This window comes from Phaseolus vulgaris, chromosome 6 (assembly GCF_051622355.1).
Source record: "Phaseolus vulgaris cultivar YP4 chromosome 6, ASM5162235v1, whole genome shotgun sequence".
In the NCBI taxonomy this organism is placed as follows: Eukaryota; Viridiplantae; Streptophyta; class Magnoliopsida; order Fabales; family Fabaceae; genus Phaseolus; species Phaseolus vulgaris.
In genome coordinates this window covers 18,868,632-18,881,186 of record NC_143503.1, presented here as the reverse complement: position 1 = coordinate 18,881,186, position 12,555 = coordinate 18,868,632, and the positions used below count along the sequence as shown (strand labels likewise).

The following is a 12,555-nucleotide window of genomic DNA, read 5'->3' as shown; positions in this document are numbered from 1 at the left end:
GTGAAATAGGATTGTGTTGTATTCACTGTGCTTTAATCTTTGATTGTATCCAGGTGTACTCTATTCGTTTCTCTCTTGACTACTATAATTGGTGTTGTGCAGTTTCAAAGATTGTTCTGAAAACTGTGTTGTATTTTCCAGAAGGTGGTGTGTATTCTTGAAGGGTTCAAGATCACCACTTTGGTGTGTTATGTGTAATCAAAGTTTTGATTACTTAGTGAATTCTTAGTGGTTGCTGAAGACTGGATGTAGCTCTTGGTAAAGATTCAACCAGTATAAACATTCTGTGTTAATATCTCTATCCTTACACTATTTAAATTTTCTTTTGCTTTGGTTTTCAACACTGCTGATATAAACAACCGATTGTTTCGCAAAAACAACCGGTTGATTTTCTGCAATCAAGTTAAAAACAATTTTCTAATTGGCTAAACTGATTTCTAATTGATTGGTTCTTCATTGTCTTTCAATCTACCTTTAATATTTGCGAAAATATTTCATAAACAATTCACCCCCTCCCTTGTTTAAGGCCTATAATTCTAACAAATATTTCTAACTTTCTTCCATTTTAAAGTTAAATACTTATTTATTTGTGTAATTATTTCCAATATAACATAATTGCTACATAGTTATGAATCTGTTTCAAAAATCATTGATCAGAGGTGGAATAATCATCTTCATAGACCTTTGCATGCAGATGCCTATTACCTAATCCCCCAATTACACTATGAACCAAACTTTAAAAATGATGATGTTGAGGTGAAGGAGGAGTTGTACATATGCATGAGAAGATTGGTTAATGACGTTGTATAAAGGACAAAAATTAATTTTCAACTTACTGATTTTCACTATGGTAGAGGAACATTTTATATGGAAGATGCAAAGGCGTGTAGGAAAGTTATTTTCCCTGGAGAATGGTGGGAGATGTTTGTGGATAGAACTCTAAAACTAAAGAGGTTTGTTGTTTGAGTTTTGATTTTAAATTGTAGTTCTTTAGGATGTGAGCGTAATTGGAACTCATTTGAAATGACAATTCAAGTTCTTGAATTTATTTAAGGTTTTTCTTGATTTGATTTATATATTGATTTTTTTTTCATATTTAATTATAAGTTCATACAAAAAGAAGAAATTGTTTGCACTAGAAAAAAATGAATGACTTGGTTTATGTAATGTATAACTCGAAGTTGAGAAATAAACAAATTTGAAAATTTGTTGCTCTTCCATTTGATGACATTGAGTTTGATAATGAATGAATAACTGAAGAAGGAGATAATCTTGTGGAGGTTGAGTAAACTCAAGTTGAAGATGATGGTGTGAATGTTGACTTAGTTGAAGGAACAAATTTAAATGATTCAATTCTAGATGCAACTGATTTTGATAATATAGTTTTTGATGATGATGTTAGTGGCGATGAAGATGGTGATGAAGATAATGATGGAGATGATCATGAAGATCTTGGAGATGATTTCTTTAGAGGATTAGATGAATGAGACTTTTAAACTTGATAACATTTGTGTTGTTTTAGTTATTTTGTTGGTGTATGAGTTTGTTTATTTCAATATTACGGAATTGGTATCATGAATTATTATTTTTATATGAAATAGACTCTTACGATTCTACGAGTTGGGTTTACGAGTCGAGTTTACATCCCTCCCACAACGAGTCTGAGCAGACTCTAGAGTTTGATAATCTTGCCAAAGAGTGTTCCAGTAAGATCGACATTTGAATTTGGAATTAATCATTAGATGTGTGAGAAGTGCTCCAACAAGATTAACATCTATGTATGAAATTGGCCAAAAAAATATGCAAAGTTTTTCTCGGTGTTTTGAACTATGTTTAACACTCTTTATTGATTTTACAACATTTATTTTTTAAGGATATAAGGCAGATGCTAATTTTATGTATATTTAATTTATTTAAATTTTACTATGAATGATAAATCTATAAAATATAATAAAAATATTATTATAACATTATATTATATTGTTAAGATTTTGTTTATATGAAAATCAATCTTACATAAAAACGAGCCAACAAAGTGAGTCCCACTTCAATGTTTTTTCAGGTCAAATGTGAGACGGAGTAAAACTGGTCGGGTTAGCCCATTTCTACCGCTAGATAAAACTCCACCGAGAAAACTGGCCTCTACGTAGCACCAAACTACACAAAGCAACTCCCATTCCTTCTTCTCAATTTTTTAGAACTGCGATTCTTCAGTGCCCCCATTGCCGTTTCAACCAACCTGCTTTGAAGTCAGCTTAAGGGTTTGCATTGAAGGTTGCAACGTTCAAAAGCATACATTTGTGGAACATTGAAATCTGAGTAAGTAAATGGTGCCTCGTGTTCTCATTACAACACTATTTGCGTCCTTCACACACTACAGAAGCACCCAATTCCCACTGGGTTCCCTGCTGCAATACAAACACAATGCTTTTCTTTTTATGTTCAACACGTTCACTTCTAGTGGGAACAGCCTCAAAGGTGACACCTTTACCGTGTCTTACCTCGTTAACTCATGTGGGTTGTCACTTGAATTGGCCAGGGAACTCGCCAAGAGGGTGAATCTGAAAACCCCAGATGGTCCAAATGCTGTTCTTGATACTCTCAAGGACTATGGATTCTCCAAAACTCAGGTTGCAAAACTCGTCGAGAAAAATCCCAGGTTGCTTGCTGCAAAGCTAGAGACGACCCTCTTGCCCAAACTCAAGTTCTTTCACTCTATTGGGGCTTCCAACACTGTCATCCATAAGATCGCGCTTGAAAACCCCTTAATCTTGCTCAGGAGTCTGGAAAACTGCATTGTGCCACGGTACCAGATTATAAGGCGTATAGTTCGTGATGATGGGGAAGTTGTTAGAGTTTTGAGAAATGCCCCACTTGGTTTCACATATTGTGACCTATGGAATGACTTGGTTCCCAACATCGAAATTCTGAGGCAGTCTGGTGTGCCTCAGGGTTCCATCTCTCTGCTGATGGTCAACTTCCCCTCTGCAGCAATGGGGAAGCATTCCAGATTTGTGGAAGTTTTCGAGAGAATTAAGAAAATTGGGTTTGATCATAAGAAAACAAATTTTGTCATGGCTATCCAAGTGCTTTTAACGATGCGCGAAGGAGCATGGGAATCGAAATTTAAGATTTATGAGAGGTGGGGCTGGAACTGGGAAATGGCTCTTCAAGCGTTTGTGAAGTTTCCCAATTTTATGAAGTTATCAGAGGAAACAGTTACGAAAAAAATGACTTTCCTAGTGAAGGATATGGGTTTGCCATCATTAGATATTGCTGCATATCCTCCTATTCTAGCCTACAACTTGGAGAACAGGATTATCCCTAGACTCACAGTAATTAAAATCTTGGAATCAAAAGGTTTACTTAAGAGTAGTTTGAGTTTTGGTTCCTATATGGGCATGACCGAGGAAATATTTTTGAAGAAATTTGTCATTGGTTTCCAGGAAGATTTGCCTTTATTGCCAGATGTCTACAAAGGATTGATTCATCATGATGATGTATTGTAGTCTTTGAAGGTTTTATGCTGGCTATTTTTCTAACTTTTAACTTCTGTATTTCAATGCTAAAGGGCACTTGAAAGCTTTTGCTTTTTATGTCGATATTGTGAGTTTTGTTTTACTTAAATATAGTTTTGGTCAGATTTACTTACTCTTTGATATTCAATTGAATTATCTTGATTGTGCATCTATTTTTCAATTTCAGGCATATATCAAATTACATTTAGTTGTTGTGCTACTTTTACAATTCTTTAATGAATGAATTCTGTTTAGTTGAGTTACAAACCCAAGCTTATGACTCCCTTCAACTTGAAATTTGTCACTATATCTTGTTAGTGCATAGTGCATACCGTTGTATGAAGTCATGTATACATATAGTTTTGAACTTTTCTCAACTTCTGTTTATCTTTGCTAGTCAGGCTTATTAGTTATTACAAATTACAAATTACAAATGATGTTTGTAGTCAAAGTATTGTTTCTTTAATGATAAGAACAATGTGCTCATGGGTTCAGTAGCATCGAATATTGCTAGGAAAGATCAGGTTTCGTGCTTTCTCTCGTTGAACATTTGCCTTAAAGCCAAAAGTTATAGCAGATTTAAGGGTACAACATTGTTTCCTTAGTACTGTGTTTGGATAAAGAACTTTAAGAGAGTAACTCATTTTTATAGAAAATTTGAAATGTTTTGTCACAAAATATGTTGTTTGGGTCAGAAATTGAAATTTGGGTCCTAAAAAATAAGAATTTAAAAGTTTTCATATTCTTTCCTCAACTCGATTTTGGTCCTGATGTTGTCGACTTGACTAAGACTAAGGTATTATTGGCTAGGTCAAGGTCTCACTATCATAATCTCAGCAAATGTTTTTGTAAACATTGGTGAAAGTTTCTTTCAGACTTGACTAAGATCGAATTTATTTCTCAGACTAATGACATATGCAAGGGGAATACTACTTGAGATTTTGAGCTCAATTTGGCTAATTTCATGTTTTGATGTCATGATTTATGATTTCTATACAATATGTTGATTATGGCATGTTTTATGATTTATATATGAAGAAATGTTGGTTACGTAATGTTATAACTAGTTGAGTATGATAGGCATGATGTTGTTGTGGGACTAGGGTACTCATGAAGACCATTTTGCTTCATTATTTTAAATTATGAAGACCATTTTGCCTCATTATTTGCCTCATGAAGACCATTTCAGATTAAACAAGTCATAAAGAAAAACTAAGAGTATCATAGTCAAAAACTTCTATATTTACAATTATGTTTACCATTCTTAATTGAGCATGTTACAGAATCACCGATCTTGGAGTGAAGAGGTATTTTTGGGAATGAAAATGCATTACCCAAAGAAGGAATCTTTCTCTCAGAAAAACACAAAATGACTTGTTGAAAGAAGTTCACATTGGAGAATTGTAATCTTGTTTAAACTCCTTTTACAGTAAATGAAAAGTTGTCCGAGAATGATGGTAATGGGAAAACTGATGTAACTCTATGAAAGTTGGTTGGCTGTTTTTTTTTACTTGACTGCAACTATACCAAAGTTAGTCTAATCATCAAGTTTGGCACACTTTGGTATTGATAAAAGAGAGTTGAGACATATATAAAGTACTATAAATTTGAGTATTTGGTACTGTAGTGATTAGAATGGTTCTATTAATTTTAAAGAACACCACCGGGTATTCTTTTAACTTGACAGTGGAGTGTGACATGGATACAAGACCAAGATTTAGTAACTGATCTTTCGTACTTTGAAATTTTGAATTCGTTTCCGACCATACAGACGGTACTAGTTGAACCGAGAAGAACATGTCACTTCAATATCACTAGCATACCAAAAAGTTAGTTCGACTTTGAGGACAAAACGTAGTTTCGTGTTATGTATTTCATCATCTGAACTTTGAATCATTTGTTTGAATAAAGCATGCCCCTTAATGCTTGTTCGAGATAACTTAAAACATACATTTGAGTGAATGAGGGAATAAAGGTCGCAAAATAAACTTGAATGAATAAAAGTTGATCTAGCATATCAATTAACTGGATCAAATGATTGAAACACTTTCTTCCGTTCAGGTTATTTTACAAGGAGTTCATACAAATTACGCAAGTTTTAGAAGAACAACAATACTCAGTATGAAAGCTTACTATAATCTGTTTAATGACACCCTTCATTTCAACAAAATTCGATTGTTCAACAATGAAACCTCCCTCAAACTGCTCATAATTGGCCTTTATCTAGTATCTACCTAAAGTAACGAAAGTTAGATACAATTTTTTAAGTACTACCAATCATTTGCGTATTGAAAATTAGTATAAATTATGAGTGAAACTTTAATTATGGTAGAAGATCATATTGCTAAAAACGCCCAAGACACTAAATGTAAGTTTGGTGGAAATCAAAATATTAAAAAAACAAAGTGTTCTAACAGGCCAATAATATAAGCATACATATGCTGGTGTGTCATTTAGTGTAGTTAATCCATTTCCTGGTTGATCAATAATAATCTGGGTAGGTTGCAAATTGAATCACAGGACTTAGTTTCCTCTATATGTACAACAGTTTAAAATGTGATAAGAACAGAGATAGTAAAGATATGTACTCAATTCATGGCTACTTCAAAAGAAAGAGATATAATCACTTCACATAATGCTTCTTCGAGTTTATACATAATGATTAACTTAAAGCAAAATGGCAACTACAGCGAAGCCAAATATCAGTTTTCATCATCTCAACTCTCAGGCAGACAAAAATGGCTGCAAATTAGCAGTATGGAAGAGAGATTGGCTCAGATGACATCTGTACATGTACAACACGAACTAGTACACTCACCCTGACTTCATCCTCCTAGAATTTTTGTATATCATATATCTTTGAATACCCCATCTTGAATAAGAAAATGCTTCATTGTCCAGATGAGCTATCTCCAACTTGATTCTGCTCTCAGATTTGATTATCTTCTTGGATTTGCGGCAAAAAAAATCTCAAGACAAGCTTTGAACATATATGGTATTTGATTGGTTACAGAAATCGAAACAAGGCCGATTGTAGAAGCTGGTTAAGTCAAGTTTGGTTGTCAATCCTACCCTTGAGTTGTTTCTGGTGCATGACCTTCAGAACCCTTCATATTTTCAGCATCAGATGGTCCAGAAATATCCTTCAGGGACTCAATTTCCATGCTGGCAGTGCGGCTCTTTCTATTTCTTCGATCCTGGAAGTGATATATAATAGATGTTTAGCTTAAATTAACAAATCCAATAGAAGTGACTGGTGAAGAGTTCATGTAATATCCAGGAAATCATAAATTCAAACATGCACATACAAAAACTAGAGAGGATACATGACATTCAACATTTAGTAAACAGTAACCAATCATGAGGGTTTGCATACGTAAAGATGAATTCTGAGAATGAATTTGGGAACATGTTATTCATTATTAGTCATTCAAAAATATTAAGTTCAACAATAATTCCACACAAAGAGACACACTAGAATGACAAAAAGGCTATTGGAAAGTCGTGTATTCCCATTGACGTGCCAATCATTCTAGTTGATGTGTAATTCATTATTAGTCAATCAAGAGTTTCAAGTTCAACAGTAAATCTACACAACCAGAAGCTTAGCACACTACTATAACTAAAAGGCTATAGAGAAAGCATGAACTTCCAATGATGTCTGAGTCATTTTAATAGATGTGTCAGGTAGCAAAGAGCAATACAAACATCCTAAAGTTCCAAATTGTGATAAAAGATTCAGACAGTAGCAAAAGTTAAATATGAGGATAGGACAATGAAGGGAACCTCTCGGAATGGATATTCATCAGCTTCAAGCATTCTCACAACCTGACTCATTTTAGGCCTCTTTTCTGCTTCAGGATCAACACACCTAAGTGCAACCAGAAGAGAACGCTTTAAAGCCCGTGTTGATGGTTTCACTTCAAGCCTTGAATCCACAACTTCATCAGCCCTTCTAGTCCCCACCATCATCTTGAGCCATTCAACAAGATTCACCTGTAATGAGGATAATAAAAAATATTATCTGCTATACAAAAAGCAAAACAAAGATCACTTCTCATGCAAAACAAAGTTAGAAGAAGTAAATTAGGCACCGCTTAAGTAATTCATACCTCATTAGCAGGACGTGAGTAGTCCACAGGATCCCTTCCAGTAACTACTTCTAGCAGGAGAACACCAAAACTGTAAATGTCACTCCTCTCATTTAACAAACCTGTATTCGCATATTCTGGTGCCACGTAACTGAAATTGGAAACAGGAGTAAGTTTCCATCCATGCAATCATTCAAAAATATCTGTAAAGTAGATAACAAAACATTTACATACCCAAACGTTCCCATTACTCTAGTAGTAATGTGACTTTCTCCTGAGTCCAGAAGTTTGGCCAAACCAAAGTCAGAAACCTTTGCATTGAACTCAGTATCAATCAATATGTTGCTAGACTTGATATCCCGGTGAACAACTTTCGGTTCTATAGCTTCGTGTAAATAAGCCAGCCTGCCACCAGTAATAGGAAATAGGGAGCTTAATCAGTGGAACTGGGCATAATGTTGAAACTGCCATAACAGTAACTTAGGTATCCAATGGAGCAAGCACCAACATAAAACTATGGAAAACATTATAATCTCGGCAACAGGTCCCTTGTGCCCTAAGTTTAGGGATTTAACAATGGACCAGTGCAGCAGATTAGCAGAGAACATATAGTTGTGCTGTCCCCAGAATCCTAATCGGGCAAATAAATTGCAAAAGACTTGACTATATATCCTATAAAGTAGCAATATCAACATTCGCTGAGTGTTTAAATGACAATGATGACATTCTTTTGATGATACACAATAAAAACTGAGTGTTTAAATTTGATACACTAACAGTGTAACAAGTTTAACATGGTCAACCATTTAGAAATCATCCTAAATATGAATTTTAAAATAGTTATTACAAAATAATTTCACTGCAATTTCACACAAGTCAACAGAAATAATTCATATCGTCCTCTGTTTGAAGTTTTCAAATAGAACTTACGCTTTGGCTGTGCCCGTTATAACTTTCATCCGAGCTTCCCAGGTAAGTGTCCCTTGTTGGCTCATAGCCCCATGTAGCCATTGTTCCAAATTACCATTGTTCACATATTCATACACCAATAACCTGCAAATCAGATGGAAACCACACTCATTAAAAAAGACAAAGAACTACAAGGCAAAGAAAAGAGCTTCAATTCAAATTTTCAATAAAAAAGTAAGACTAAGGCCATCACAAAATGAAAGTTAGTAATGTGATCGAGTATAGAAGGGAATATGTGCATTAGTGATATTGATACATTAAGACCACCAAGTTTACCTGTGAACACCTTCTATGCAATAACCAAGTAAGCGCACAAGATTTTTATGTCTAACATGGCCAATAGCCTCCACTTCCACACTGAACTCTTTCTCTGCTTGTCCCCTGTGAATTCAACACATTATGCAATTATGGAGCAAGTTCAAAGATCATTGTTTAATCAAGAAATAGTGGCAACAAGATGATAGTCGTAGGATAAACCATCAAGTGTTCTTACAAGTTGTTAAGAATTTTCTTAACCGCCACCTCAGATCCATTGATCAATCTTCCCCTGTAAACAACCCCATATCCACCCTCACCAATCACATTCTCTGGAGAGAAGCGATTGGTTGCAAGTTCCAGATCTCTAAGCGTAAACCAGTGACCCCACCCAAGATGAGAAATTTCTGGCAAGCCAACTAGAGGAGAAGCAGTTACTACTCCTCCAAATGCCAATGCAGACTGCTTTTTAACAGTCCCGGAGCTTCCTTCTTCCCCTGACATTGAACTAAATCCTCTCTCATGATGATAAACTGAGCTGCACTGACTGATATTATCAGCATCGCCAGATTTGCTCTTGCGCAAATGAACTAACAACTTGTCAGAATTGTTCTCACTTGCTTTGTCATGAACAGGAATAGCTACACTTTCTGCTTGATCATAAGAAGTCTGCACCCCAACCTTGTCAACTCTGATGTCTTTTGAGACATGCGGTATTTGTGACAAAGAGAACTTGTCCAGAGATCTCCTAGACTTTCTCCGGAACATCACCCATACAGATAATGCACAAAGAATCAGAACTATAAAAGCACCAACACCAATCCCAATCAAAACCCATAATTTCAATCCCAAAAACGAAGTCTTCTTCGATAATTCCACATGCAAAGAATTGTTTTCTGACATAGTTGGATCCCACAAGTCGTCAATCAAATATGTCCACCAAACTTTTCAGAGTAGAATCAAGACATTCCCACCTGAATGCAAGAACATGGTTAAGTATTCCCTTCACACAAACTTTCAACACACATCCGAACCTTCTAATTTACAGCAAAGTTTCAAGTTCATGCAATGAATCCACATAAACAAACAACCAAAATCAGCAACTCATCTAATCAATAATTCCAGCTTTATCAAAATCCAACATAATCTGGCAGCAGCATTTAAACCAATTTGCGGGAATTCAGGTATTCTGAACCAAAAATTATTGCAACACTTAAAACAAACCAGAAACCCATTTGCGATCACATCACTCCAATCAGAAAAGCGACATTAAACTCACAATTTAAAAGGAAAGTAAGAACCCCTCAAGTATCTCAAGCAATTCTAATCACAATAAAATTCCAACAAGACTAGAAAGTAAACTTGTGAAGAATCACTTATAATCCAGGCAAACAAAAGGCAAACCCAAATGCCAATTCCCCAAAACAAAACAAAAACCAAAAAAGTGGCTCTAAAAGACACAAAGCACTCACCTTTGTGTTGATCTATATCATCCTCCTTGACCCTCTATCTCCAGCACCCACAGGAGCAACAAAGGGCCTTCTCTCTGAACCCCAACAGACCCAATGAGCATAGATAGGTGCGGGAATGGCAGAACAATACCAGAAAAAAAGAGCAACAAGCCCTACAATACAAAACCCAGATGGTGCAAAAAGATGCAGTTTCTGATATGCAGTTAGCTATAGTGGATTGTGACCTCAAGTGGGTCACAACTAAACTCAAGGCAAGACCAAGATAACAAGAAATAAATAAACAAAAATTGATTGGAATGCCAGACAAAAGTACTATTTTTATGAAGAAAAAAAATGAAAGGAGAGAGAGAAAGGGTGAAAATGGCTAGATTTTGAAGTAGGAAAAAGCAATGGTGGGGAAAACGGTTGGTGGGTACTGTGCTTAAGGATGGGCGGGACCTAACTAGCTGGAAAGGAAACCTGGTTTGTAATGGAGGAAACCAGAGAGACAGAGAGAGAAACAGTAAAGGTAAAGCAAAAATGCAATAAACAGGTGAAGCATTTATAGCTGGAACCAAAAAGTGTATTCAATAAGCTAACAAAAAGTAGAGTGAAGAAGAAAGAAAAAGAGGAGAGAGAAATAAGAAGTGGGTTGATGAGAGAGAGAGTCAACCTCAATCCAACAGGGTTGAACTCCAAACCAAATCTAGCTTCTTCTGAGGTATACTTACCAAACTGTCCTATTTGTATCAACAGATTTTTTTTTTTATTTTTTTTTAATAAAATGCTTACATTCCAAACCTTAAAAGCCTTTTAATTTTTTGGTGATAGAAACTTTAGACTTTCATTTTCAGATTTCTCATTTTTTATAACACCCCTTCAATACTTTTTATTTTCCATCACACACACACACACATATATATATATATATATATATATATATTTACTTTTTTTAACATATACTATTTTTTTAACACATGTGGAAGAATAAATGAATTCTTTCATAGCATATTGGTGTCTAAAGTAAGATTTAAAGACTACTTTTATACTCTTATATTTTATCTTATTATCTAAAGAAATGAATAAACTTATAGCTTACACTTTATTTATTTGATGAATCTCCTGGGGTTATTTTGAATGATACTGATAAATGTTTACTTCGAAATATGAGAGATTGAGAAGACTAGAAGAATAAATAATATTCAGTTAAAAACTATAAAGAATAAATGATCTAATAAAGAAATATGAATGGTAGAAACTGAATAAATGATAAATATTTTAGTACCTTAAAAGCATTGCATGATGCCATATCTGTTCCTGCAGAATAATGGTGATGCAATTGACTGTGGAATTTGGATTTTGGACACATAATGGTGAAGGGATCACAGAAAATTTTGACATGTTTTGAAGTGTAGCTGGCATTAGCATTTGTATTCTGAACTTTTGTTTTGGTTCTTGCAGATCGCAAATTCTAGTAGTGGGAACATTTTTTAGATTGTTCCCTTCTAATCAATGTCATGCCTCTGCAACTTTGCAGGCTTGGCCATTACCTAGGTTGATGATGATTCATTTGCACATGCAATTATAATTTTTTAAAAATTATGTTTTTGTTTTCAAATTTTAGAATATATTCTTATTTTTTAAATTTAATTTATTAAGAAACCAAGAATAGTTTATAAAACAATTATTTTAAATTTAAATTAGTAAATAGTTTTTTTTTTAATTTAGAAGAGTAGAGTTAGATTCATCCCAAATTCTATAAGCTAAAACTATATAGTTAAAAAAAAACAAACATTTGACTCATTAAGGATGTATAAAACAAATTTGAATAAGTGTACTTGTAATAATGAAATGATAAATCAATGGGAATAGAAAAATAAAGTTTATTTAAAGAAAAAGACAAGGTGAATTGAGGTCATTGATAGTGTATATAATTAAGTTGGTACCCACAGATTTAATTGTTCTGATGGAAATTTTATTGTTAAAACTTGTGGTTTAGTTTCAATTATTGGAATTTAGTAGTGCTATGTAATAATAATATATTAGTTGAAGTATAATTTGTTACCAATTAAAAAATTATCACTAAAAATTATTAAAACCAAGGACAGAATATGCTTTTCATTAATTAAGATAATGTATCAGTCATTTATGTCATATAAATATTTGAAAATATCATGACCCTTAATTGTAATTGAGTCCATCTATGTACTTTTATTAATTAGTTAATAAATGGAAATTAAGGTATGCATTATCTTGGGTATGTTTGTTTAT

General features: G+C 34.1%; 2 protein-coding genes across 2 annotated transcripts; one reads left to right on the top strand and one right to left on the bottom strand.

The window, feature by feature from the left end:
- Positions 1–2,055: 2,055 nt before the first annotated feature.
- On the top strand, positions 2,056–3,651 carry LOC137831126 (uncharacterized). The gene has a single exon (XM_068638670.2). It carries the CDS (start codon positions 2,328–2,330, stop codon positions 3,507–3,509), a length of 1,182 nt encoding a protein of 393 aa, XP_068494771.2. The 5' UTR covers positions 2,056–2,327; the 3' UTR covers positions 3,510–3,651.
- A 2,467-nt stretch (positions 3,652–6,118) lies between these two features.
- LOC137831125 (putative receptor-like protein kinase At2g42960) lies at positions 6,119–11,122 on the bottom strand. The gene is made up of 8 exons (XM_068638669.2): positions 10,306–11,122; positions 9,072–9,807; positions 8,855–8,959; positions 8,540–8,662; positions 7,844–8,014; positions 7,631–7,760; positions 7,305–7,514; positions 6,119–6,715 (listed from the first exon to the last, which is right to left on the bottom strand). Exons 2-8 carry the CDS (start codon positions 9,734–9,736, stop codon positions 6,587–6,589), a joined length of 1,533 nt encoding a protein of 510 aa, XP_068494770.2. The 5' UTR covers positions 9,737–9,807; positions 10,306–11,122; the 3' UTR covers positions 6,119–6,586.
- Positions 11,123–12,555: the final 1,433 nt, after the last annotated feature.

What these genes read in the sequence shown, in the direction of transcription:
- LOC137831126 (XM_068638670.2), top strand. Translation starts at nt 2,328, where the DNA reads ATGGTGCCTCGTGTTCTCATTACAACACTATTTGCGTCCTTCACACAC.
- LOC137831125 (XM_068638669.2), bottom strand. Translation starts at nt 9,736, where the DNA reads ATGTCAGAAAACAATTCTTTGCATGTGGAATTATCGAAGAAGACTTCG. An exon ending in TGCATAGAAGGTGTTCACAG is followed by an intron (nt 8,663 to 8,854) that starts GTAAACTTGGTG and finishes TCTGATTTGCAG; the next exon opens with GTTATTGGTGTATGAATATG. An exon ending in ACTCACGTCCTGCTAATGAG is followed by an intron (nt 7,515 to 7,630) that starts GTATGAATTACT and finishes TCCTCATTACAG; the next exon opens with GTGAATCTTGTTGAATGGCT.